General features: G+C 44.1%; 1 protein-coding gene across 4 annotated transcripts; it reads right to left on the reverse strand.

Moving 5' to 3' along the window:
* Positions 1–26,195, reverse strand: LOC147124180 (mitochondrial nicotinamide adenine dinucleotide transporter SLC25A51-like). 4 transcript variants are annotated; one of them, XM_085983526.1, is made up of 4 exons: positions 26,088–26,195; positions 23,576–23,674; positions 8,825–8,953; positions 1–6,782 (listed from the first exon to the last, which is right to left on the reverse strand). In XM_085983526.1, exon 4 carries the CDS (start codon positions 6,721–6,723, stop codon positions 5,830–5,832), a length of 894 nt encoding a protein of 297 aa, XP_085839652.1. In that variant the 5' UTR covers positions 6,724–6,782; positions 8,825–8,953; positions 23,576–23,674; positions 26,088–26,195; the 3' UTR covers positions 1–5,829. The 4 variants fall into 4 exon arrangements, with proteins under 4 accessions (XP_085839652.1, XP_085839642.1, XP_085839661.1 ...); XM_085983516.1 differs by lacking the exon at positions 8,825–8,953; XM_085983535.1 differs by lacking the exons at positions 8,825–8,953; positions 23,576–23,674.
* Between the last annotated feature and the right edge of the window lie 692 nt (positions 26,196–26,887).

Below are 26,887 nucleotides of genomic sequence, written 5' to 3' on the forward strand. Positions count from 1 at the left end.
TTTTCTGTCCAAAATAAGGTTTTAACCAAAACTAAAACACCAAATAGTACATATTTCACAATAACACATTTAAATTTATCTATTTTTTAAGTCTTATAACAGGATCATTAAAGTTTTTTAATTGAAGGTCACAGCATGTATGAGTGGGCACGTGTGAAAGTGCATGTATGTGCACGTGTGAAAGTGCATGTATGAGTGTGTGCGTGTGCGGAGTAAATAAGGAGAAATTCCAATGGCAGGTGGGTCGGTAACCAGAGGACACAGGTTTAACATAATTGACAGAACAACCAGAGGAGAGATGAGGTGAATTTTTATGGCAGCAATTTATGATCTGGAATGCACTGCCTGAAACGATGGTGGAAGCAGATTCAATAGTAACTTTCAAAAGGGAATTGGTTATACATTTGAAAAGGAAAAAATTGCAGGGCTGTGGGGAAAGAGCAGCGGAGTGGGACTAATTGGATAGCTCTTTCAAAGAGCCAGCACAGGAACAATGGGCTAAATGGCCTCCTGAAAATATGTATATAAAATCCTTGAGCAGGAGCAGGCCATATGGCCTCTCGAGCCTGCTCCACCATTCAAGATCATGGCTGATCATCGACCTCAACTCCACTTTCCCGCCCGATCTCCATATCCCTTGATTCCCCTAGAATCCAAAAATCTATCCATCTCAGCCTTGAATATACTCAAAGACTCAGCATTCACAGCCCTCTGGGGCAGATAATTCCAAAGATTCACAACCCTCTGAGGACAGTGAAGACTGAGGAGTTCTTACGACCCCTTTACAGACCAACCAATGACCCACAATCTGAAAATTATTAAATTTCCTTTATCTTGGTACACAACGATGCAATGCGGCACAGACAGTGGCGGATACAAACTCGCTTACGAGCTTCTCTATTACAGATCGTTAAATATTTTTCAAGAGCTAAGTAATTGCAAGTACTGGACACAGTGTTGTCAATCGATAAACCCCAGTGCCGTCCAACTTCTCTTCCCCATATTCCCAACTCCAGTTGAAGAAATACTACCATTTGCTAACTTTTCCATTCTCTCGTGTGCTGCTTTAAACCCAACGCTTCCAGGCCTCTGAAGTTAGTCTCACTCTTCCAGCTTTCTTGCAAACTTGTCTCTTTGGTCTTCGCAACATGCCGGTACATGCCACCAACATCTGCCTGCCAGCTTGAACACTTTTGCTTTCCTGAAATACCAGATGCTGCATTTAGGGCTCCCGATCTGCAAACTTGCATCCTCTGCCATCCTGACATAGCATTCACTGCAAGCCTTCCCGATGTGCTAACTCACATCATTGGCCTTTCTAACCTGCTAACTTGTGTTCTTAGCCTTACCTACCCGTTGCCTCATTTCTCTCTGCCTCCTTGACTTGGCAACAGTCACTCTGACCTGTTTCTTCACTGTAACCAAATAAAAATGAGGTCCCTTGAGCATCATATAGGAACATAAAATCTCAGTAGGAAGAAACATTTCAGCCCAGCCCTTTTATTAAAAACTAAAAACTGACCCCAACTTCACCATATTAGCTGATGCTCTCTTTCTCCTTAAATACATCAATCTGTCTTTTAAACCCGTATCTAGAATTTACTTCAGCAGCCTTCCACAATAATTAACTGATACGTTATTTGTGAAACAGTTCTACCTCAATTCCCTATTTGCGATTAGTTCTGAAATGATTTTGTCAACGTGAGCAATTCATCTGGTTCAAGTTTGTCACCTTCCTTCGTGTGTTTGGAAACTTTTATCACGTTGGGTCAAATTCTGCTTCTCCTCTGCTCCCCCACCCCAAGAACAAAGCCAACTTTTTTAACCTTCCTTTTTGCCTTAGATTCCCAAGACCAGCGTCGAGAATTTCCTCCGGGATTCTCCAGCTCCTAAACGCAGTTTCTGCCAAAGTTACGGTAGCAGAGCGGGTGAAGCCTTGAGGAAATTCCCAGCCAGGATATCATCCTGGTCACCTCTAGTCCTGATCATATCCATCCCATGCCTCTGAGCTCTGACGGTCCTATGTCATCTCTTCAATCTCTTACCTCCAGTCATCTTTTCTTTTCCTTCAAACGACAGCCAAGTCAGATGATCTGGTCATTATCGCATTGCTGTTTGTGGGATCTTCCTGTGCGCAAAATAACTGTTTCCGTACATTACAACAATGACTACACTTCAAAAGTACTTCATTGGATGTAAAGCACTTTGGGATGTCCTGAGGTCATGAAAGGTGCTAAATAAATGCAAGTTTTTTCTTTTTTGCTCCACTGTCCACATAGCAGTACTTTCAAAAGTTATGAAAGATACTGTCAACTCTCAAATTATCCATCACATTTAAAAGGTTACTTCCTAATCCCTGATCGCCAGTATGGTTTTTCAGTGTGATCTTGTGACCTATATTACTCTGTTCCTGAACACTTGGTGAATCAACTGTCCTTAACCTGAACATCGGCAAAGCCTTCGACAGGACCATGCACTTCTAAACAAGTTGTCATAAGGCCTCTCATCAAAGCCATTCACAGCTATCCACTTTCCTCTAAAATCTCTTCATCTGTGCTGCAGATAATGACTCATTCTTTTCTGTTAACTGATGATTCCCTCTTCCACTTATTCCTTGGTCATATGATCCCCTATTTTCATCCAATTCAATCTACTCTTAGGTTTTTTATTGCACTCAACATTTAACTTCCTTCAGATCACGAACCTTTGGTGGTCATAACCGCCTGCCCTTTTCCAGTACAACGGCTGAATCACGTTTTAATCTCCTCGAACGCCCTTCAATGGGGGAGGGAATGAAAATGTGGTTTCTTTCAATTTGTCCAAAAACAGTTACTTCCTCCAGGGATACAAGAAAAAGCTCCTCACCCAATAAGCAATCCGTCGGTGACTGCTTGCTCCCCTGTGATGCAACTGTCTTCATCTTTTAACACTGCTCTAGGGCAAGTACTCCTGTTGCTTCTAAGCTCCAAATTCGGTGATTTACACACACTTTCTCCTTCCTTCATCCCCATTGTATTGATATCAAAACTCGGCGTATAGCTCATACTCACAAACTCATTCAATCCCAAGTGCTTGAAACTTGAACTTCATACAAGTCTTCCCCTACAATCTTCCAACATTTAAACCCAGGCTTGACATTACTTGTACACTACCCCCTGGTGTACCTCATTTTCTTTTACACTCTGAAATCTTGGAAAGAATGAGACAGCAATAAGGAAATTCCAGGAATTTTGAAAATTGAAGAGATTCCCTGGAGCATTATCACCTGTTTCTTTGTGGTGTTTATTGGCACTGGGCCCATTTGAGCGCCTAGTAAAGCTTTTGAAGTATTTCACTATATTGTAGTCTTGCATGCAAAATTTGACAGGAATGGGGACAATTTTCACTGTCACGTCACCTGCTTCTCCAGTCTCTAATAGTTTTCATGTTAACAAACCTGTCCACTCCCTTACTCCACCCCATCTCTGCGACCTTCTCCAGCCCCACAGTGTAGCTCACACCATCTGCTATTCAGAGGCTGGACTGTTCACCTGCCCCGTCCCCCATCCCTTCGTTCCACGAGTGATCAGGGCTTCATGGTCTGGAACTCTCGTCCCAAACCTCTCGGCCTTGCTATATTTCTCTCTCGCTTCAAAAGCCTCCTCAAAACCCACCCCATCAGCCTCAGCTTTGGTGTATTAAAGGTTTTCTATAAGTGTACACTATAGACAGGATAAAGCATACATTTAGCCATTACATAATATATAAAAAATGTAATTTGTTTTTCATTCTCACTCAAGCATGCACAATTAATGCACTTTCTGTACTCACAGAAGGGCAAGTCAAGCTACTCAACTGAAAGTTTGTTGGAATCACACAAATGTTAAATGGATCAGATTTCTGTGAACAGGCTTATTGCTCCCTAGCGGTTAATCGAGTAAAGCGGTGTGACATCCAAAAAGTTACACAAATGCAGCATTTCCAGTTGCCTTATGGTTCAAGACCCAGAAAGTGTACGAGGTCCCGAATTACTTTCCTACTGAACGATGGACTTGAACGAGGCCAATTCCACCAGCCATCATCTCCGAGGAGGGCATCCTTTGGCGTCTTAACGCGTGATTTTATGCGCTACACTTTCCATTCTCATTTAATCTATTGTACGTTAAGTGGCAGAATGAAAAGTAAACACACACAATGTGGAAAACCACTGTGGTTTGGGGAGGGGAAAGATTTTACGCTTTTTTTTGGCTCAGATTCCACCCCCCCGCCACCCAAAGACTTGTACCAGGTATTCCAGTTCGGATGAAAGGCCATCAACCTGAAACGTTAACTCTGTTTCCCTCGCCACAGATGCTGCCTGACCTGATGTATTTCCAGCATTTTCTGTTTTTATTCCAGCTATGGCTAAGTGGGCAGATGGGTAATCTGCTTCAGCTCTCTAACAATGCTCCGAACTGACCACCGAGAGAGACACGAGCGGCTCACTGGAATTCTCCTTGCGGTGAGGCACCTGATCTCCGCTGCATAGATCCCCATGGCAACAGCAATTCCTGGGGAGCTGTTGCTGCTGTACCCCCATTGAGCTTGACTCAAACATCTTCAGGACAAGACCAAGTTTTACCAAAGGTAAGACATTTGTTTAGATCAACAACTTTGAAGCAACAAAAAACATTAAATTGAAGATCCGACCACCCAGTACCCATATCCATTTTAATATAATTTTCAGCAAAAAAGGTGCAAAAGTTGATTATGTACTCCAAGATAAAAATGTAATATTTATATACATAGGACTAGAAGTTAAGCAAATGTGGGCTGGGCAGCTGAAGCACTTTTACATTATGCTAGTCTGCTTCAAAGTATTTGAGTACTTGCTGGACACTGAACTTTGCAATGGAATTCATACTTTTGACATCTTTTTGAAATATTGTCTACTAATCTAATAAGAACGAAGTTAAAAATTAAAGGTCACTTGAAAACAGCATTTTGACAAGGATACTGGACCGTATGTTTCAGTGAAGTGATAAATGAGGGCAGCAGACACAGCACTAAGCTACCAGCTGGAAACAGGGAAAACAGGGACGGGACGTTTTCCATATTATCACAAGGTGACCAAGACTTGATGCAAGGAATACTGTAATGTTACCCAAACATCCACTGATGCACTGCATATAAACCACTTTAAAGGCAAGTCAAAGCTGTAGAACATGTAATTTAAGACAGCAATTTAACATCGTAGAAAGAACAAATAGACATCAATCGACATACCGTCTCTGAAGTTTGAAAAAAAACCTATTTCCTTTCAAAATAACCCAGGCTCTTTAGGACCGCACAAAAGTTTTAGATCATAATGGAGGATTTAAAGTTGTTCTGACAATAGGCAGCAGGATAAAGAATAAGGAGGAAAAAATACAATTGCATGGGGCCAAGAAAGGATATGAACCTTCTCGGGGCCAAGAAGGGATATGAACCTTCTAGGGGCCAAGAAGGGATGTGAACCATCATCTTTGAGGTAGATTTGATGGAACGGTCACTTTGAAATACTTGTCACTCATCACCTGGCTTGTGACTCTTACTCTCCTGCCAAGACAAAATGGAAGAGGTATCTCAAGAATGATCCCAAACTTGATCTAAAGTACTTCACAAATGGACACGTCTCTTTTACTCCAAGTTGGTCTCTCCTTCCTTCCTTCCTCACCCATAAAAATAAATTGCCTCAAAGTACAATCGACCGACTGAACTGAAGAGGAACTCTGCACAATAGCTGGTTCGAGAGAAGACGTCAAATACCAGACCCAAAGTACTGAGCTGAAAATGTTGCTCCAACTAAGGACCAGACTTTGTAAAGTTCTCTCAGAGCAACTTAAGTAAGATCTCATAGGTTGCATTGATTATGCCCCATGATAAAATTGACCGGTGATAATTGAGGTGCACACCTCTCATTAGATGGGACAGTTTGCCATCCCTTTCACTCCAGATTTTCCTGAAGACTTCTGTAAAAGTCTGAAATTCCCCTCCAACCTGTGACTGCATACGCGCTTTCACCACATTAATTGGATAAAACATTATTCCAAGCATCGACCCCAGAAATCCTCCACAGATAAAGTCATTGAGCACATTAGCACTGTATGTAGTGGCTTCTGGCAGGCACTGCTTGACAGGCCCTCGCAAAGCGAAAAACAATGCATTACTAGGTCCATTACGGAGGAGGATTGGTACAAGGCCTCTGTAATATTCCTTGAAACCATAGGTTCTCAAAACCTTAAAGGCATGGAAGGTATTTTTGAATCGGTTATGATGCCTGTGATCTTGCAGCAAGGCCTGTACCCTCTCGAATGGTGTCAGCACTGCCTCCGCAGTCCCCGCCAATACTGCAGACACACTGCGAGTCAGCAGCTCTGGAGCATTAGTGGTTCTCTTCAAGAGGTAGGAGAAGTCCTCGTACAGGCCAAACATCAATGCCACAGTCGTGGTCTTTTGCAGGAGTGGAGGCAGAATTCCTCGGTACAGATTGCGAAAGCCATCCTGCTGTAACTGCCGGATAGCATTCACTGTTGTTAGTCCATGCAGCTGCTGCCGAAACAACACCTTCTGGATGGGGAAGGTGATGGCAATGTTAGTGAAGGCTGCAAAATAGCCACAGAGATAATACTTGGCAGGTCCCACACAAGAAATCTGCTGCTTCAACTCTTGTTTAGACCCAGATAAGACAAGGTCCTTTGGTCTGTTTTGCGCTTCAGTATCCATGTGTCTCAAGTACTTATCCTTCTGGGTCAATCAAACTGTTCGCAATTAGCCACATGGTCCTGTAGAAAGAAAAGTTGGAAAGTTTAGAGATTGCACAGATAAAAGAACTTGCTTTTATATTAAATATATTTGGCAAATATAAATGTTTTGCATAAGTCTTTAAATTTCTATCCAGCCTTTTAAAAAAAACCTTGCATTTACATAGTGCCTTTCACATCCTCAGGTTGGCCTAAAGCGCTTCACAGCTAAGGAGTTATTTTTGAAATGTGATCATTTATTTTGTAGGCAGAACACAAAAGGATCCGGTTAGCCTTGGATCAGTCAGGCAGTTGTGAGTTCAAGCCCCAGTCCAGAGACTACAGCACATAATCCAAGCTAACACTTTAGTGCAGTACTGAGGGAGTGCTGCACGGTTGGTGGTGCCATCTTTTGAATGAGACATTAAACTGAGACCCTGTCTGCCCTCTTAGGTGGATGTAAAAGATTGCATGGCACTATTCGAAGAAGAGGAGAGTTCTCCCTGGCGTCCTGGCCAATATTTATCCCTCAACCAACATTACTATATCAGATTATCTGGTCATTATCTCATCACTGTTTGTGGGAGTTTGCTGTGCACTAATTGACTGTTTTCCTACATACAACAGTGACTAACTACACTTCAAAAATACTTCACTGGCTGTAAAGCACTTTGGAACATCCTGAGGATGTGAAAGGCGCTATGTAAATGCAAGTTCGTTCTTTCTTCTATCTGCCACTGGAAACCTTGCATGAACTATAATGTAGCCCATCCAGTTCTTTGAATATGATTTCCAGTTACAGGCATACATCGACTTTTACTGTTATTTTCCTGCAGACTTAGACTCATCCCACCGTACAGAAAATAAGGATGAAGCCCTGCAGAACTTCTAGTTTCAATTTCAATTGAAGGAAAATGCTAAGCCTCAACTTCATGTTATATTTGTGACTGCATTATGTGCAAACACTTGAACATTAATGAGACGCTTGCAGAATCCTTACACAATAATAGCTGTATCTCTGCTGCTATTAACCCCTTGCATGCTATAGAGTTGATTCATCTGCTTGCAATTAAGCCTCGAGGGTTTAATTTACTCGTCCTTAGGGTGCACTCCTGCTTTGATGCACTTTTACATGAAACAGAAGTGGCACTAATCATCGTATCGAAACCATTCAACTGGATGTAAACTGGCAAAACAACTTTGCTTAATAGTTTCTCCCATTACCATCTAGCGACTCCTGCTGGAGGCGACACTGTGTAGCGATGTCAGATGAGAATTGGGATGCAGCCCAAGATCGAATAAGCTACAGATATCCTGCCCTCTTTCACAAGTAGCTTCCAGCAAACTCAATATAGTAGGGGGAGAAGCACGTCCAGCATCTGTCCACTGTACTCATTAAAAGAAAGATTGTTTGCAGTAACCTTTGGTTTTAAGCAAAAAAATTATTTGACTGAGCTGTTTTCAGCGCATCTACATGGAATTGGAACACCCCAGCAATCCTGTTAGAAGTGAGATGACCAGAATATACCCATGTCTGAGGTGGAAATCAAATGGCCAGCATCAAGATCGAAAAGAGCCTCCAACAGGTGCCCCAGGAACCATATTTCTTCATCCTCCCGACAACAGAAGCTCACCAAAACTGGAACGTAGAACAGATCCAGGAAACGTGGTGACCCCCATCGATCCCTGTGCAACCTTTTCTGGATGTACTTGGATCAATGAGCTGCCAAAGGTGGTACAGGTGCATTTATAACTTGTATAGGTTGTGCTCTAGGCTTCTAATTATAAAGTAGTTAGCCTTTGTGCGGCCACACTGCATACTTTTCTCTGACTAATAAAATACTATACATAAAGGGTACAATAGTTTAGTGGTTATATCACTGGACTAGCAATTCAGAGGCCTGGACTAATAATTCAGAGATCGTGAGATCAAATCCCACCAATGCAGTTTGAGAATTTGAATTCAGATTAAAATAAAATCTAGAGATACAGGTAGTAAAATTGACCATGAAGCGGTGGGATTGTTGTTAAAAACCCAACTGATTCACGAATGCCCTTTAAGGACGAAAACCTGCTGTCCTTACCTGGTCTTGCCTATATGTGACTCCAGTCCCACACCAACATTGACTCTTAATTACAGCACGTCACTTAGTTGTATTCAAGGCAACTAGGGTCGGGCAATAAAAGACAGCCTTGCCACTGGTGCCCAGATTCTGAGAATATAATATAAATAAACGGGTTTTCATTCTAAGTGCAGACAGATGTCAGTTAACTTTGGACACCGAGTCAGCCATCAGTTGGTACATGCTAATCAGGGATCTTCACTCACATTGCTAACTGGCACCAGTCAAAGGAAACCCAATGAGAGCTAGATCACAGGTGACCTTCATAAACTGCATATGTGCAACAGTCAACTGAACCCCAAGATTAGAATGCAGCCTCAAGACTCCCTCTGTGGATGTGCGCGTGTGTACATATACTCCAGAGGGGGCCGGAGAAAAAAAATTCTAGCAACATTTTGTCCTTGAGATGATAAATGTTTTACAAAGGGCAATTGTTTAATAATGTTAGAGAAAAGATATGAATGAGCTACACATTAGTTAGCAGGATTTAATGGACTGTACTTAGTATCTAAAAAGCAGCAGATGGCCAGTAGCTTGTTGCCACATACTTGAGGTCAATGATGCAAACCGCACTCTTCAGTAATTTACGGATGTCAGCAGAAACCCACAGACAGCAGACCCAAGAGACATTCCCAGCAATTTTAATAGCGATTTGATTATTTATTTTTTGCCACTAGCACCAGTTAAAAGCACACAACTTCAATTGAAAAAAATTATGAGACTAAACCACGAGGTTTTACTTGGGGATATGGGAAGGAATTACTGTACTTTCGCAGTAAGGACACCACAACTTGCCCCAGTGCCTCTGGGACATTGCAGAAATGAAAATAATCAGTCAGGATTCCCAATCGTGGTCACCTGCTGGAAAGTGCATGTATAAGTTAGACGAAGGAAGTGAGACAATGGCAGCCCTGGGCTCAACTTTGCGGTCTTCAGGTTGGTTAGCTTGTTTACTGTCTGGGTTCCTACTTGAAGAATAACCACTTGAATGTGGCATTACAGGATTGTTGACACCAATCTTCGGGAGAGTGGGGACAAAATGAGACAAAAGCGTTAAGGACAGCCCTTTACAAACCACAAAATTCAAACAGGACAAAGCAGCAGAAAGGAAATACAACCAAATTGCCTGAAATTCATGGAACAGATTGGCCAGGCTCACAAGCTGTAGCTTAGATACCCTTGTGCAAGAGGATTAGCGGACTTTACAGCCATTTGAACCCCGAGCATATGTTATAATCTTGAAAATGCCAGGACTGCATTTAAAAACAATCTGTTTTCTGTTCAGTCATTTTTAATTATTTCTTCTCTTACCGCCCACATTTATTGTACTGTATTATGTCACTAGTCCAGGATTACCCAACTAGAAGAAAATGCTTTGAACACAGAGTGGATGAGGACAGATTGGGCTTGGCTATGATGTCCCACACAGTCGAACAGCCTGTTGTCACTCAAGATCTAGGCTCACATTTGAAATGCCGGCAAAACTGACAGAATACTGAAGGGCGGCCATCAGCCACGGAACCACACCCGAGCACTGGTTATTAAAATTACAAGTATATTACAGTGAGGGTCACTGTATTTTACCTTTTGGAACACCAGTCAGATATTGTACAGGGAAACAAGTCACATACTCTTGACCAGTGAACGGCCAGTTTGTAAAACCAAGGGTAAGTAATCTAAGTGGAAAGCAACCGCCCAAGCCAGTTGTGCCGACTTATGCTATCATCATGAGCTACTGTTCTCACCACCCCCAGTAACAGATTAATCCATACATACACTGCCATAAATTCAGTTTACTGTGCTTGAGCATATTAATATATAAAATAGATAAACCTACACCTGGACTCCCAATTACAAGTCAGTGAAATTTATCCAAAAAAGGTATGGATTGCTTAAATGTGCATTCATTATCCACTTGCTGCAGCAGCCTCATTTATCCAAGGCTTTTTCTACTAACCAGTCACTGACTGCACTTCAGGGCAAGACCCAAATGTGGACCAGCTGAGATTTTTTGGGTTGACAACCAAATCAGAGAGATGCAATTGTAACGGGGGCCTGGTAATGTACACTGGGTAGGGGAAGATTATCGTCCCATCAAACTTACTCACCCAATTATCTCCTTTCTATATTTTGATATACCAAGTATCATTTATAAAACTGAATCCCTTCAGTCATCAGGAAGTTGAGTTACGTAAATGGAACAGAGGGAGAATCACATCCCAAAACTAGGGATCATAAATATCAGATAGTCACCAATAAATTCAATAGGGAATTCAGGAGAAACTGCTTTACCCAGAGTGGTTGGAATGTGGAACTCGTGACCGCATGGAATGGTTGAGGTGAATGGCATAGATGCACTTAAGGGGAAGCTAAATAAGTACATGAGGGAGAAAGAAATAGAAGGATATGCTGATAGTGTTAGATGAAGGTGGTGTGGAAGGATGCTCGTGTGAGCATAACACCGTCTTGGATCTGTTGAACCGCCTGGCTTGTTTCTGTGCTGGGTATGAATCTACATGTCAAGGCCGTGTGAGACCTTGTGCCAGTGCATGTCAAAGCAGCACGGGCTACTGTTACAACTTCAGTAACAGTCACTTGAATTCAAATGTACCAAGATATAAAATAAATTTCCATGTCCAGGCAGCTTCCACCAAGGGTATTAGAAAGGTGAGGAATTTGGGGATGCCGTGATAACTTAAGTTCCTATTAAATTCAGCAGTAGGAATCGTTAGCCTTAAGAGTAGCAAACACTGTACAGCTTACGTTAGTTTGATTCAGTGAGGAGCATAAACCATTCCAAACAAGACCCTCATAACAATTTGGTTGATATATACTTCTACCTTTGAAGAAAACTCATTTGGAAACTATAACCATGAGCAATGCTGAAAATCTTCCCCCACAACAATAAAACAGGTAACTCCACCAGGCAGTCATATAATGAGATACACAGGTACATACGTTACACCATAATTCCTTATGCTGAATTTTTCAAAACGGAGAGCAATAACTTTTTGTTGGTTAAGGGTATCAAGGGATATGGAGCAAATATGGGTAAATGGAATTGAGGTACAAATCAACCATGATCTAATAGAGTGAGAGCGGAATGGCCTACTCCTGTTCCTATTTCATGACTTCTAATTTTCCTTTGTATTAACATGGAGTTTGTGTATTTTTGCTATAGGAGACTGTGCTGACTATTTTCTTACATAAGTAGGTATCCCAAAGCACCAGTATTTGTTCAATTTTTTGCCTGATAACAAAGATTTTGCAATACAAACACACAAATTATTTAGAATAGCTTGAAATCTGAAGTAGGGTTTAAGCTCTAACTTTGGTTAGAATGTCAGGAACTATAATTGACCAGTCTAACCAGAAAAGCAATCAGCATTCAAAAACTAATGCAAAGTGCATTCTACTACAGCTTGGCCAGGAGTACAGCAGCAACAACCAGCATTTATACAATGCCTTTAATGTAGAAAAACAACCCAAGGTGCTTCATGGAGGCATAATCAAAGGAAATGGACGCTGCATCAAAGGAACAGATATTAGGAGGGTTGCCCAAAAGCTTGGTCAAGGAGGTGGTTTTAAGGAGGGTCTTAAAGAGGAGAGGGAGGTGGAGGCACAGAGGAGCTTAGGGAGGGAATTCCAGAGCTTGGGGCCTAGGCGGCTGAAGGCACGGCCGTCAATGGTGGGGGGGGGGGGGGGGGGGGGGGGGGGGGGTGGGAAACGGGGGTTGCAGAAGAGGCCAGAATCAGAGGAATGGAAAGTTAATACAGCTACAGGAAGCTGGATTTTTAAAGTAATTTAGTCACCTATTTCTATGTGGTCATCAATGGGCCATGTCCTGTCTGAATTGAAAATCTCTAGCTTTAAGTTATAAATGCAAATTGAATAGTTAGCCAAATCAGCTTCTTCCTGATCAATATACTCATACACTACATTAATATGACACACCAGGGAATTCTAACATTTTAGTAAAATGCTTTGATGAGTTTTTTAAAACCACTTGCAGTGAACACAAGAGAATGATACCATAATTCTGCTTGATGTGGGAATTTTTCCAGATTCAAGCCCTGCCATTTATTTGTTTACAGCACTGTTTCCAGTAACTCCCTGACTCATTCAGATCAGGAGGCAAATGATTCAACAAAGTGAAGGAACAGAAGATAAAAAAAATGGGATACACTACAGCAAAAAACACCAGTCAAAATCAAGCTCTTGGATTCCTGCACTCATCATTTGTGAGCAGTCTAATGATTGCCAGATTCTAACCAAAATTATATAATTTATAAAAATTCATTAGAAAGCAGTATAGAACCAGAGGACTGGAGGACAGCTTATGTTAATATTTCTATATGTAAAGAGAGATAGAACAAGTCCAGGGAATCATAAACCAGTTAGCTTAATGTCAGTGGTAAGAAAGATAATGGAATTTTTACTCAAAGATATAACAGAAAAACATCCAGAAACCAAAAATATAATAAAGAGTAGTCATCAACACGTATTTCAAAAGGGATGGTCATGCATGACCAACCATTTTGAATTACAGGAAACTTTGGTTTATCCGGAGGTTGTATGTCCGGAATACTCGATCTAACGGCAAAAATCAGGAGCCGTTTTCTGTAAGTTTTTTTTAGATCTCATTCTTTTTTTTCCCCCCCCAGTCAGCCACTGCAAGGTCTGTAGCTATAGCAACAGCTTCAGCTGGAGACGCTTGCAGCTGCAGACAACTCTTTAGAAGCTGTTGCTAAGCAACAGTGTTTGTTGTCAGATACGGAGATGAAAACCTCCGTATGCTTCAACATTAACTTTGCATGTCCGGCAGTTTTGATAGATCGGCAACACGCCGGTCCCGTCGGTGCCGGATATCACAAAGTTTCCTGTATTTGAAGTAAAAGAGTAGACAAGGGTAATACAGTAGATGTAATATACTTGGATTTTGCAAAAGGCTTTCGATAAGATATTGCAGAGTAGACTCATGACCAATGTTCCCTCTAATTTTTTTTTGTGCGCGATCCTTTTAAATTTGCTGCGCGGCCGTGCATACGCAGTGCCTTTTCCAGCGGCAACAGATGGTGAGCGGCCTGCGCGGGTCCTCCCGATCGATGTGCAGCCGCGCGCCCCTTAAGGGGAACGTGCTTATGCCTAAGGTCAGAGCATGCGGAGTCAGGGGGCAAGTAGCAGAATGGATAGCAAACTGGCTATAAAACAGAGAGATGGGGTTAAAGGTAGTTACTCAGACTGGCGGAAGGTGGCAAGTGGTGTTCCACAATGTTCAGTGCTGGGACCACTGCTGTTTACCATTTACATAAACGATCTGGACTTGGGAATTGGAAGTACAATTTCAAAATTTGTGGATGACACCAAATTGGGGGAGTATAATAATATAGGAAACTGTGACAAAATACAAGACGATGAATTTCAATATTGGTAAGTGTGAAGTAGTGCAGGCTGAAGCACAAGGAGGAATAAGGTCACATACTCCTTGGAAAATAAAGAGTCTAAATGGGGTAGCTAGCAAAGGGATCTAGGGGTACAGATTCACAAATCATTAAAAGTAGCGATGCAAGTTAGCATGGGCATAAAAATGCAAACAAAGCATTGGGGTTCATTTCTAGAGGAACAGAAATGAAAAGCAGGGAAGTTATGTTAAATTTGTATAGAACCGTGGTTAGACCACACAGAGTATTGTGCACAGTTTTGAGCTCCATATTATAAAAAGGATATAGAGGCACTGGAGAAGGTGCAAAAAAGATTTACATGGATGATACCAGAACTGAGAGGTTATAACTATCAGGAAAGACTGAACAGGCTGGGGCTCTTTTCTCCAGAAAAGAGAAGGCTGAGGGGTGACCTAAAAGAGGTCTTTAAAATTATGAAGGGATTTGATAGGGTAGACATAGAGCAGATGTTTCCACTTGTGGCAGAGTCCAAAACTAGGGGCCATAAATGTAAGATAGTCACTAAGAAATCCAATTAGGAATTCAGGAGAAATGTCTTTACCCAGAGAGTGGTTAGAATTTTGAATTTGCTACCACAAATTAGTTGAGGCGAATAGCATAGATGCCTTTAAAGGGAAGCTAGCTAAGTAGATGAGGGAGAAAGGAATGGAAGGATATGCAGCTCGATAAAGTAGGGTGGGAGGGGACTCTCATGGACACCAGCACAGACCTATTGGACCAAATATCCCGTTTCTGTGCTGTAAATTCTATGTAAAAAAAGTGCTTATACCACCACCTAGTGACAAAGTTCAGTAACTGCTGCATGACACCAAATTGAGGGAGTATATAATAATAAAAAATAGAGGAAACTGAAAATACAAGACGATGAATTTCAATAGAAGTGTGAGGTAGTGCAGGCTGAAGCTCTAGGAGGAATAAGGAGGTCACATACTCCTTGGAAAATAAAGAGTCTAAATGGGGTAGAGGGTACAGATTCACAAATCAGTAAAACAGACAGAACGAAGGGTAGGGGCAATGGTAATGTTGCTTTAACCTATATTAAATATCTATAATTGCAAGAGCTTTTTCTTTAATTAAAATTTAACTCGAGCCAATTAAAAAAGACATGGAATAATATGACCTCCAAAAGTCAGTTTGACCTTGTAGATTATCACTATGGTTCTGTGGCCTAATGATCAGTCTGCACTATTCAGCAGGGTAAAGTAGCAAATACAGGAAACTTTGTGCTATCCGGCACTGACGGGACCGAGCTGTTGCTGTCCCATCAAAACTGCCGGACAAACCAGCGCTAATGTTGAAACATACGGAGATTTTGAGCTCCGTATCTGGCAACAAACCCTGTTGCTTAGCAACAGCTTCTAAACAGTCGGTCGTACCTTGCAAGCGTCTCTGTAGCTTAGCAACAGCTTCAGCGAGACCTTGCAGAGCCTGACTGGTGAAAAAAAAGCAACAAAAAGAAAAAAAACCTAACGAAACGGCTCCCGATTTTTGCCGGTGGCTCAAGCATTCCGGAAAGTTAACCTCCGGATAAACCAAAGTTTCCTGTATTACAAGCAGATTAGTGCATTGTTAATGGAGCTTTCCAAATGAACAAACAGTAGAAATCCCAGCACTGTTACTATCTAGTCACTGTCTCAAAGCGATGTATTGTATATCTGAAACAACAGTTTTTGAATATGCTTGTAGCAATCATTAATTCTTGAAGTATTCCGGGGAACAGAACAGCTAGTCTGTAAAATCACTGAGCAAATTCATGCCTGCTCCATATTTCTCCCAAATGCACTGGCTCATGCTGGAGTACGTCCCATGTTGTAGGAGAAAGGAAGTTAGTGAAACTTATTAGTGAGAGCTTCTTAAAACTACATTTTGTATCCATGCCTGTTGCGGTTCATCTTGCAGGACATCTGTGGGAGAGAGCAGCAGCAGAACACTCTCACAGCAAGCCAGAGTAGCCATTCTTCGCAAATGTCGACAGGCTATTCAAAAGTGAGCAGGGCTTCACAATCACATCTTCACTGATGTCCACACATGCACACTTTCCAGTAATTTTCACTGAACACAATCAGAAGTAGGAACCCAGATATATTTCCCCATCACATCGCACCCCCCCCCCCCCCCAAAAAATGGGCACCTCACTGTAGGGTTCTCCTCACCGAGATCAGCTAACCAGGAGAGAAAGAACTTTCACTATGTAACTCAGTATCACACCAGGTATAGCATTTATTAACTGAGCCATCAGCAAGCTCTGGGAAAAGTTTTTTGTTTTAAAAAAAAAACCTACCAATTAAATGGCAGAATTGGCACAAACCAATCACAGAATTATCTGAAGTTTGATAAGAGAGAGCGAGCAATACATTTGGCAACAGAAATATTAAGAGCAACCAAGAGTCTTCATGATTATATCCCGACAGGGTCACGATCCAAGTTCAGAGATGAGAAAACAAAAAGGTTATTCATAACTTTGTGTTTTCACATCTGTGAACAGACACATTGGGCTGGATTTTGTGAATGGAGGCCAGTTGGAGGCGGGACTGCTGCTCATCATGTCAATGTCCCGCCTCCATCCTCGCCTGACCAATCAGAGGGATTTTCCCCTGATTGAGCTCGTTAAGCCCGCCCTGCGTGTTCTGCAGGCCAATTAGGGAGGAAGTCACTGACAGATCACGTCAATGTCAGACATGCTATTTGTCAAGACTTCTTGAAAGAAGAAATGACAGCTCTGTGAAGCTGTCAAACACTGCCATTCTCTTTAGTGTGGTGAGGACATATCAAACCTTTCAGCTTTGTAAATTTCACATGTCTGTAGGATGGAGGATCCAACAGCCATTATGTGAAATCGACAAAGAGAATGTCTGCTCTCCCCATCCAGCATGGCTAAAGGCTGTAGAAAGAAAACAAGGTAAGTGCACACTTTTTAAAAACTTATCACTCACCTTCCATACTTACCACTCCACACTTGCACCCATCACTCACCTCTACACCTTACATCCAGGTGCCTCCGACCACCTCCACGTCTCCTCCAAGGTCGGGAAGCCTTCACCCATGAAGGTAAAATGGCACTAATCCTTTTTTCTGCTTGTTAACTACCTGTTAACAGGCAGTTAAAAGGATTAAATGCCTTTCCCGCCTCCAGGAGACGGGACCCGAAGCTGCACATCCTCCCGTCTCCTGGCGAAAGGGCACGGAGGCAGGATGGGGGCGGGTTTGCCATCCGCCCCTACTTTCTCCGATTTTACCGGCTGTCCCGCCTCCATGCCCACCTCCTTGGGGCTTGGAAAATCCAGCCCATTATTCCAGAATTCAATTCCAACAAACCTATGACACCACGAAACAAGACATAGAACCATAGACGTTTATAGAACAGAAGCAAGCCATTCTGTACCGTGGCTGCAGTGTACACCAGCTACAAGGTGCACTGCTGCAACTCACCAAGGCTTCTTCAGCAGTACCTCCCAAACCCACGATCTCTTCCACCTAGAAGGACAAGGGCAGCAGGCGGATGGGAACACCGCCACCTCCAAGTCCCCCTCCAAGTCACACACCATCCTGACTTCGAAGTATATTGCCGATCTTTCATCGTCGCTGGGTCAAAATCCTGGAACTCCCTACCTAACAGCACTGTGGGAGGACCTTCACCACACGGACTGCAGCGGTTCAAGGCGGCGGCTCACCACCACCTTCTCAAGGGCAACTTGGGATGGGCAATAAATGCTGGCCTTGCCAGTGATGCCCACATCCCATAACGAATAAAAAATAAAATTCGGCCCATTGTGTCTTGTGCCAGCTTTGCTACAGCAATCGAAAAAGAATCTTACTGACCCACGCTCTCCCCGTAACTACTTGTTCAAAATGTTTATTCTTCATTTAAAAGATACAATGGTCCCTGCCTCAGCTACAATCCTCAACATCTCCAGTGACTCAGCAATAGTACAGTATAGGAGGCCATTTGGCCCATCGAGTCTGTGCCAGGTCTTTCGAAGAGCAATCCAGTTAGTCCCACTCCCTCGCTCTTTCCCCATATCCCTGCAATTTTTTCTCCTTCAAGTATTTATCCAATTCCCTTTTGAAGGCTACTATTGAATCATTATCCACTACGTTATCAGGCAGTGCATTCCAAATCCTAACCACTCGTTGCGTAAAAGTTTTTCCTCATGTCGCCACTGGTTCTTTAGCCAATCAGCTTAAACCTGTGCCCTCTGGCTATTGAACCTTCAACCATTGGAAACAGTTTCTCTTTACCTACTCTATCTAAATCTTTTATGATTTTAATCACCTCTATCAAATCTCCTTTTAACCTTCACTGCTCCAAGGAGAACAACCCCAGCTTCTTTAGTCTATCCACACAACTGTATTCCCTCATCCCTGGCACCATTCTAGTAAATCTCTTCTGTACCCTCTTCAAAGCCTTCATGTCCTTCCTAAAGTGTGGTGCCCAGAATTGGAATACTCCAGCGGGGACCAAACTAGTGTTTTATATAGGTTTAGCATAGCTTCCTGGCTTTTGTACTCTATGCTTCTATTTATAAAGCCCAGGATCCCATATTCTTTATTAACTGGGTATCTTAGTAGACAGTTAGAATGGAAGACCGTGAGCTGGTCATGATTACATATCTGTTCCAAGAAGTAAACGGTACTTCCTGCTAAAGATGGAGCACAAACAAGTAATCACAACCAGCTGAAATCGAATTGCATTTGGCAATATTGATCAGAGTGCCTCAGAACAGTTTTCGGGAGATTGCCTTTCAAGGCTGAAACTTATTTCCCAGGCATCTGATCTGACCCCAGATTACCTCACCTCACAGGTTTTAAACTGGGGTCTGCGAGATAATCAATTCCTGTCCATTAAGGTTAACCACACAGCATGTCACGAGCACAGCAACTCAGAAGTTCTATAATCTTTATTGTATTTATTGACTTTACGAGAATGTTATTTCTAATGCTGCGTATACCAATAAAGTGTGTTTTTTTTGCAATGTTTTTCTTTTCGGGAGTTACTACAGGGGGTCCCGGGGAGTGCATCAGTTTTTGCAGCAAACCTCTGACTTATCCATCTTGCTTTAAGGAAACAACAGATAAGCCCAACTCAAACACAATAAACCTGCACCTGGATACAGCTCCTCCAAGCAAGAATAGGTTAGCAAGGTATGGTGTTCCAAGTTTGAATATCCCTGAGCAGCCATTGTGTGCACTCCATATAATCTGGAGACAGACATGTCTCAGCTACCTACTGGAACACCATGTACCAGCTCAGTGGATTAGACTCTGCCAGCAGGGACGTGTAGGGCAGATTGAGGTGTTGTATTCAATCTAGCTGGGCAATGGAGATGACGTTATCCCACCAACAGAGCTCTAGCTCAAGTAGGTTTCAATGGAAGTGTCACAGCCAAGACAAAGGTTTGGCAGCCGCATACCTGGACATGCCATTACAAGAATAAATTCAGCACAAAAAAATGTCAAGTTGCTCAGTATAGTTAATAAATTACTATAATCTATAAGCTTCCTAGTCTACTGATTATTCCCACATTTCAGAAAGGTTAAATTATATAGACAAATAAAAATTGGAACGCGGAATCCAGAAGTCCCAGTGGGGCTATTGCTGAGAACAGTGAGCTGGAAAGAACTAGAACTAATCCGCAAAGCCTATTGTAACCTGATTAATTTGAGAGAAATTCCATTATTTCCTGGTGATTCACTTTTACGTCATTAAGGCCAGTGATGCCAGGGCCAGACAGACAGCTTATCCCAGCTTGGGGACTGCGTGTACTTCAATTGGAATTTTGCACACAGATATTCTGCAAAACAGTAGTTGCTACAAAACGGGTGTACCACAGAACGGGTGTAAATCTACAGCAGCATTAATTACCCAATGGCTTTTTGCTGATGGCAATGTCTTTATCCATGCACAGTTTAAGGAATGCTATAACATGCACACAATGAAGTGATGCGACAGGTGTCTGTGATGCTCCATGCAGAGCACTCACAATGTCGATCACACCACCTAAAGAGGCCATATGTGGAATCAGTGACTTTTAGAGAGATTGCCCTATTGCTTGCTGTGCACAGAGCAGCTGTCACATTTGTCTATATTATAGACATTGACATTTCAGAACACCTCATTGTATGTGATGCTGAGACATTAAGCAAACTAAAAATGGAAATATTCTTTGTTATTCGGTCTGGTGCAGAAATAGCATGAACATCTGCCAAAGCTTAAACATCTCTTATGCTGATGGAAGTTTGTAGAGCTGGAAATGGTTAAAGGGCTAGGGAGGAGCAAGGCCGTGACGGGATTTAAACTAGAGATGAGAATGCGAACACAGGGGTGATGGGTGAATGGGACTTGGAGCGAGTTAGGATAAGGGCAGCAAAGTTTTGGATAAGCTGAAGTTTATGGATGATGGTAAGCCAGCCAAGAGAGTGTTGGAATAGTCATGTCTAGAGGCAACAGGTACACACAAACTGTCACCCTCTTACAAGAGATCAGTAGGATTGCTGCAATTTCCCTATAAGTTTTCATATACGATAGGCTGAGGGGCTCAAAAGCCTTATATAAACTGTTAAGTTTGCTCTTCTTCATCAGTTTCATCTGCCCCTCCCTTTCTGTGTGAACTTTACCAGCCCTGCAACCTTCCATGTGCATAAGAGATGTTTAAGCTTTGGCAGACATTAGTGCTATTTCTGCCCCAGACTAAATAACAGTAGAGAGAAACTGCTCCCACTGGCGGAAGGGTCGAGAACCAGAGGACACAAACTTAAGGTGATTGGCAAAAGAACCAAAGGCGACATTAGGGAAAACTTTTTTACGTGGCGAGTGGTTAGGATCTGGAATGCACTGCCTGAAAGGGTGGTGGAGGCAGACTCAATCGTGGCTTTCAAAGGCGAATTGAATAAGTACCTGAAGGAAGAAAAAATGCAGGGCTACAGGGAAAAGATGGGGGAGTGGGACTAGCTGAAGTGCTCTTGCAGAGAGCCGGCACGGGCTCGATGGGCCAAATGGCCTCCTTCTGTGCTGTAACTATTCTGATTCTAACAAAGAAATTTTGCAATTTTGGTTTGCTTACTAGTTTGCTTCGGCCAAGGAACTGGTTTTCTACAGAGTAATAAATCAATACTCTCTGGAAATATACTTCACGCTAAAAAGCCAAAATAATTCACCACGGCTTCCGTAGTTGGCAGCTGTATATTGGTTCCTCCCAAATGAGAGGATTATCAACAACAAATGCCACAGTCCTCCAAGAGTGAGGTACTATATTTGAGAAGGCAAAGTCAGCTGCACTAGCAAAAAAAAAAATTCCTTTCTTTTGTTGTGAATTTCCAGGAGATCTGCACAATGTAAAGTGAAGAAAACTGTTCAGAAGACAACAAATGAAAAGTTGAAACTTTTACTGGCAGAGATTAGTGCGTGTCTAGATTGTGTAGCTATTGACTTTATGCACCAGAGGAATTGACTATGTACCAGAGGAACTGCTTTACAGATGGAGAGGTAGGTTTTAAGGAGCATCTTAAAGGAGGAAAGAGAGGTAGAGAGGGGGAGAGGTTTAGGGAGGGAATTCCAGAGCTTAGGACCTAGGCAGCTGAAGGCACGGCTGCCAATGGTGGCGTGATTAAAATTGGGGATGCGCAAGAATGCAGAATCGGAGGAACGCAGAGGTCTCAAAGGGTTGTAGGCAACGTACCCGTTAAGTTGTGCGGCAGCGCAGCAGTCTGAGGTCTCGCGCAGGCTGCTCATCGGCTTTACAATAGGAATAACTGCACATGCACGAAGATTTGAATGGGCCGCGTAGACAGTTAAAGGGCCCATGCACAATTTTTTATTTTTACAGGGAACATTGGTTGTAGGGCTGGAGAAGGTTACAGAGATAGGGAGGGGCAAAGCCATGGCGGGATTTGAAAACAAGGATGAGAATTTTAAAATCGTGGCATTGCGGGACCAGGAGCCAATGTAGGTCAGCGAGCACAGGGGTGATGGATGAACGGGACTTGGTGCAAGTTAGGATACGGGCAGCAGAGTTTTGGATGATCTCAAATTTATGGAGGGTGCAAGGTGGGAGGCCAGCCATGAGAACATTGGAATAGTCAAGTCTAGAGTTAACAAAAGGCATGATGAGGGTTTCAGCAAATGAGCTGAGGCAGGGGCGAAGACAGGCAATGTTAGAGGTGGAAGTAGGCGGTCTTGGTGATGGAGAAGATATTGGGTCGGAACCTCAATCGCAGGGTCAAATAGGACGCCAAGGTTGTGAACGGTCTGGTTCAGCCTCAGACAGTGGCCAGGGAGAGCAATGGAGTCGGGGGCAGGGACCGAAGACAATGGCTTTGGTCTTCTCAATATTTAGTTGAAGGAAATTTCTGCTCATCTAGTACTGGATGCTGGACAAGCTGCATGACAATCAGAGGCAGTGGAGGGGTCAAGAGAGGTGGTGGTGAGGTAGAGCTTGGCGGCTTGGCATCATCAGTGTTCATACGGAATCTGTTGCGTTTTCGGATGATATCACCGAGGGTCAGTATGTAGGTGAGAAATAGGAGAGGCCAAGGATAGATTCTTGGAGGACTCGAGAGGTAATGGTGCGGGAGCGTGAAGAGAAGCCATTGCAGGTGATTCCCTGGCTATGACTGGATGGCTAGGAATGGAACCAGGCATGGGCAGTCGCACCCAGCTGGAATACAGAGGAGAGGCATTGGAAGAGGATGGTGTGATCAACCATGTCAAAGACTGCAGACAGGTATGAAGGGTGAGGAGGGATAGTTTACCAGTCACACAGGATGTTATTTGTGACTTTGATAAGGGCCGTTTCAATGCTGTGGCAGGGCTGAAATCTGATTGGAAGGGTTCAAACATGGAGGTACAGGAAAGATGGGCATGAATTTGGGAGATGACAACACGTTCAAGGACTCTGGAGAGGAAAGGGAGGTTGGCGATGGGGCTGTAGTTTGCAAGGATATAGGAGGGGTCATGGGTGGATTTTTGAGATGGGGTGGTTATGGCAGATTTGAGGGGGATTAATTTCAGGATTAAAAGTGCCAGTTTTTCTAAATACCCATAACATGTCATTACTGACTTTGGACTGGCATTTTAGGAAAATGGAGTTTATGACCGTGTAGGGCAAATTTCGAGCAGAGATTTCCATGGGTAAGCAATGGATCATTAAAAGAGAGGCCAAAGGATATTTCAGCACAACTAAGGAGGGCTCTGACAAAAGGTCATTGAACTGAAACGTTAACTCGGTTTCTCGCTCCACAGATGCTGTCTGACCTGCTGAGCATTTCCAACATTTTCTGTTTTTATTTCAGATTTCCAGCATCCACAGTATTTTGCTTTTGTAAGGAGGGTTCAGTTGGGCTGCAAGAAATTCTGCACAGGAAAACAAAACAAGGATCAGATTTAGAACCAGAGGTTTACAGCATGGCCATTCCACTCATGTCTTCCTAGGCTCTGTACTGAATAATCCAGAACTAATCCACTGTCCCGCTCTCTCCCAATAGACCTTTATCAATCCCAAACTAATCCCACAGCCTCATTCTCTCCCCATCGCCCTGTATCAATCCCAAACTAATCCTACTCTCTCCCAATAGACCTGAATCAATCCTAAACAAATTCGACTGTCCCACTCTCTCCCAATAGCAGTGTAAAATCTCAAACTGAGGAAGAGTGTGTTTGAAGAGCAGGACCTTGAACCCAGCACTAAGCTCATGGTCTACAGAGCAGCAGTGATACCCGTCCTGCTGTATGCTTCAGAGACATGGACCATGTACAGCAAGCACCTCAAAGCACTGGAGAGGTACCACCAACACTGCCTCCGCAAGATCCTGCAAATCCATTGGCAGGATAGGCGCACCAACATCAGTGTTCTCTCCCCAGCATCGAAGCTTTGACCACGCTCGATCAGCTCCGATGGATGGGTCACATCGTCCGCATGCCCGATACGAGACTCCCAAAACAAGCGCTCTACTCAGAGCTCGGACACGGCAAGAGAGCCCCAGGTGGGCAGAGGAAACGCTTCAAGGACACCCTCAAAGCCTCCTTGAAAAAGTGCAACATCCCCACTGACACCTGGGAATCCCTGGCCCAAGACCGCACAAAGTGGAGGAAGGCGCCGAACACCTCGAGTCTCTTCGCCGGGAGCAAGCGGAAGCCAAGCACAAGTCAACCCAAGCACCCCACCCACCCGCCCCTTCAATCACCGTCTGCCCCACCTGTGACAGAGACTGTAGGTCCTGCATTGGACTCATCAGTCACCTGAGAACTCATTTTTAATGTGGAAGCAAGTCATCCTCAGTTCCAAGGGACTGCCTAAGAGAAGAATCCCAAACTAATGCCACTCTTTCCCAATAGCCCTGTATCAATCTCAAACTAACCCCACTGCCCCACACTCTCCCCTTGCCCCTCACTGAGCCCCTATCTGTGCTGCTGAATGGCTGCTCCCTGTCCTGCTCTGCAGTGGGTCGGGGGTGAAACCTGTGGGCAAAGTGGAGATAATTTACAGAACAAACGGGAAACTGTTCAACCTCCATTGCCTCCAGTCCAGATCCAAGGTCGTCCCATCCTCTGTCGTCGAATTACAGTATGCAGACGATGCTTGCGTCTGTGCTCACTTGGAGGTCGAACTCCAAACCATCGTCAACACCTTCACCGAAGCGTACGAGAGCATGGGCCTTACTCTAAACATCCGTAAGACAAAGGTCCTCTACCAACCTGCCCCCGCCACACAGTACTGCCCCCCAATTATCAAAATCCACGACAACGCCTTGGACAACGTTGACCACTTTCCATACCTCGGGAGCCTACTGTCAACAAGGGCAGACGTCGACGACTAAGTCCAACACCGCCTTCAGTGTGTCAGTGCAGCCTTCGGTCGCCTGAAGAAGAGTGTTTGAAGACCAGGACCTCAAACCCGGCACTAAGCTTATGGTCTACAGAGCAGCAGTGATACCCGCCCTCCTGTATGCCTCAGATACATGGACCATGTACAGCAGGCACCTCAAAGCACTGGGGAGGTACCACCAACGCTGCCTCCGCAAGATCTTGCAAATCCATTTGCAGGATAGGCGCACCAACCTCAGTGTTTTCGCTCAGGCCAACATCCCCAGCATCGAAGCTCTGACCACGCTCGATCAACTCCGATGGACGGGTCACATCGTCCGCATGCCCGATAAGAGACTCCCAAAACAAGCGCTCTACTCGGAGCTCCGGCACGGCAAGAGAGCCCCAGGTGGGCAGAAGAAACGCTTCCAAGGACACCCTCAAAGCCTCCTTGAAAAAGTGTAACACCCCCACCGACACCTGGGAAACCCTGGCCCAAGACCACACAAAGTGAAGAAGCATCCGGGAAGGCACTGAACACCTCGAGTCTCTTCGCCAGGAGCAAGCGGAAGCCAAGTGCAAGGAGCACACATCAACCCAAACACCCCACCCACCGTCTGCCCCATCTGTGACAGAGACTGTATGTCCCGCATTGGACTCATCAGTCACCTGAGAACTCATTTTAAATGTGGAAGCAAGTCATCCTCGGTTCCGAGGGACTGCCTAAGAAGAAGAAGATAACCTGACCACCCCACCCAGTCTCCGCTCCCCGGGAGGTGTCCCTGGAGCGGCGCGCACTCGCTCACCAGGCCCCGCAAGCGGGACAGGCCCTGCTCTCAGCCCGGCTCTCGGACACCCACAACTCCCAACCAATCCTCGCCTCATGTATGAGCGCCTAGCGACAAACGCACTCCCCTCCCAGATGGCCTTCCCCGCTGAGCCCAAGTCACCCGCCGCTCTTTACCTCTGTCTCCTTGACCCGCCGCGCGTTGCCAACGTCTCCGCCCCAGCCCCCGGGCACGCTAACCTATGACGCTCACGCGTAAAGCCGCGTGCGCGTGCTTGCAGAGTTTGCCCCGCCCCGGACAAAAGTAAACAACCAAGGACAACGCGATGACGTCAGCGTGCGTGCGTTCGAAACGTCGACCAGGCAGCTGCGGAAAGTCACGTGAGCGCCGCTGCCACTCAAATCGAAACCTGTGGTCTCGTGTGGTCGCTGGCAGGTGTTCGCAAGTCCAATGACACCTGGCGCCTTGCAACCATCCTTATTAGTCATTGCATAGCTACTTTGGCATCTATGCAATTTTACAAGATTTAGGAACAAATAACTGCAGATGCTGCTAATCTGAAACCAAAAAAAACAGAATATGCTGGAAATTCCCAGCAGGTCAGGCAGCATCCCATACGGTTGCCAACTCTAAATTCCTGCATTCCTGGCACATGACCTCCTGCCTCCAACCGCTCTGACCTCACACTGCCGCCATCGATCACCTAAAATGTCTGCCCTCTCGGGTTACCACTTCCACCAATTGGAAAGCGAACAGACTCTTCATTACCAGCTACAGTAATACAAAATACTGCGGATGCTGGAAATCTGAGCTAAAAACAGAAAATGCTGGAAATACTCAGCAGGTCAGGCAGCATCTGTGGAGAGAGAAACAGAGTTTACGTTTCAGGTCGATGACCTTTCTTCAGAACTGGAAAACGTTAGAAATGTAACCGATTTTAAGCAAGTACAGAGGCAGGGAAAGGGGGAGGGACGGA

The sequence above is a fragment of the Somniosus microcephalus genome, chromosome 1 (genome assembly GCF_052327205.1).
Source record: "Somniosus microcephalus isolate GS21.2 chromosome 1, FLI_Smic_1.0, whole genome shotgun sequence".
In the NCBI taxonomy this organism is placed as follows: domain Eukaryota; kingdom Metazoa; phylum Chordata; class Chondrichthyes; order Squaliformes; family Somniosidae; genus Somniosus; species Somniosus microcephalus.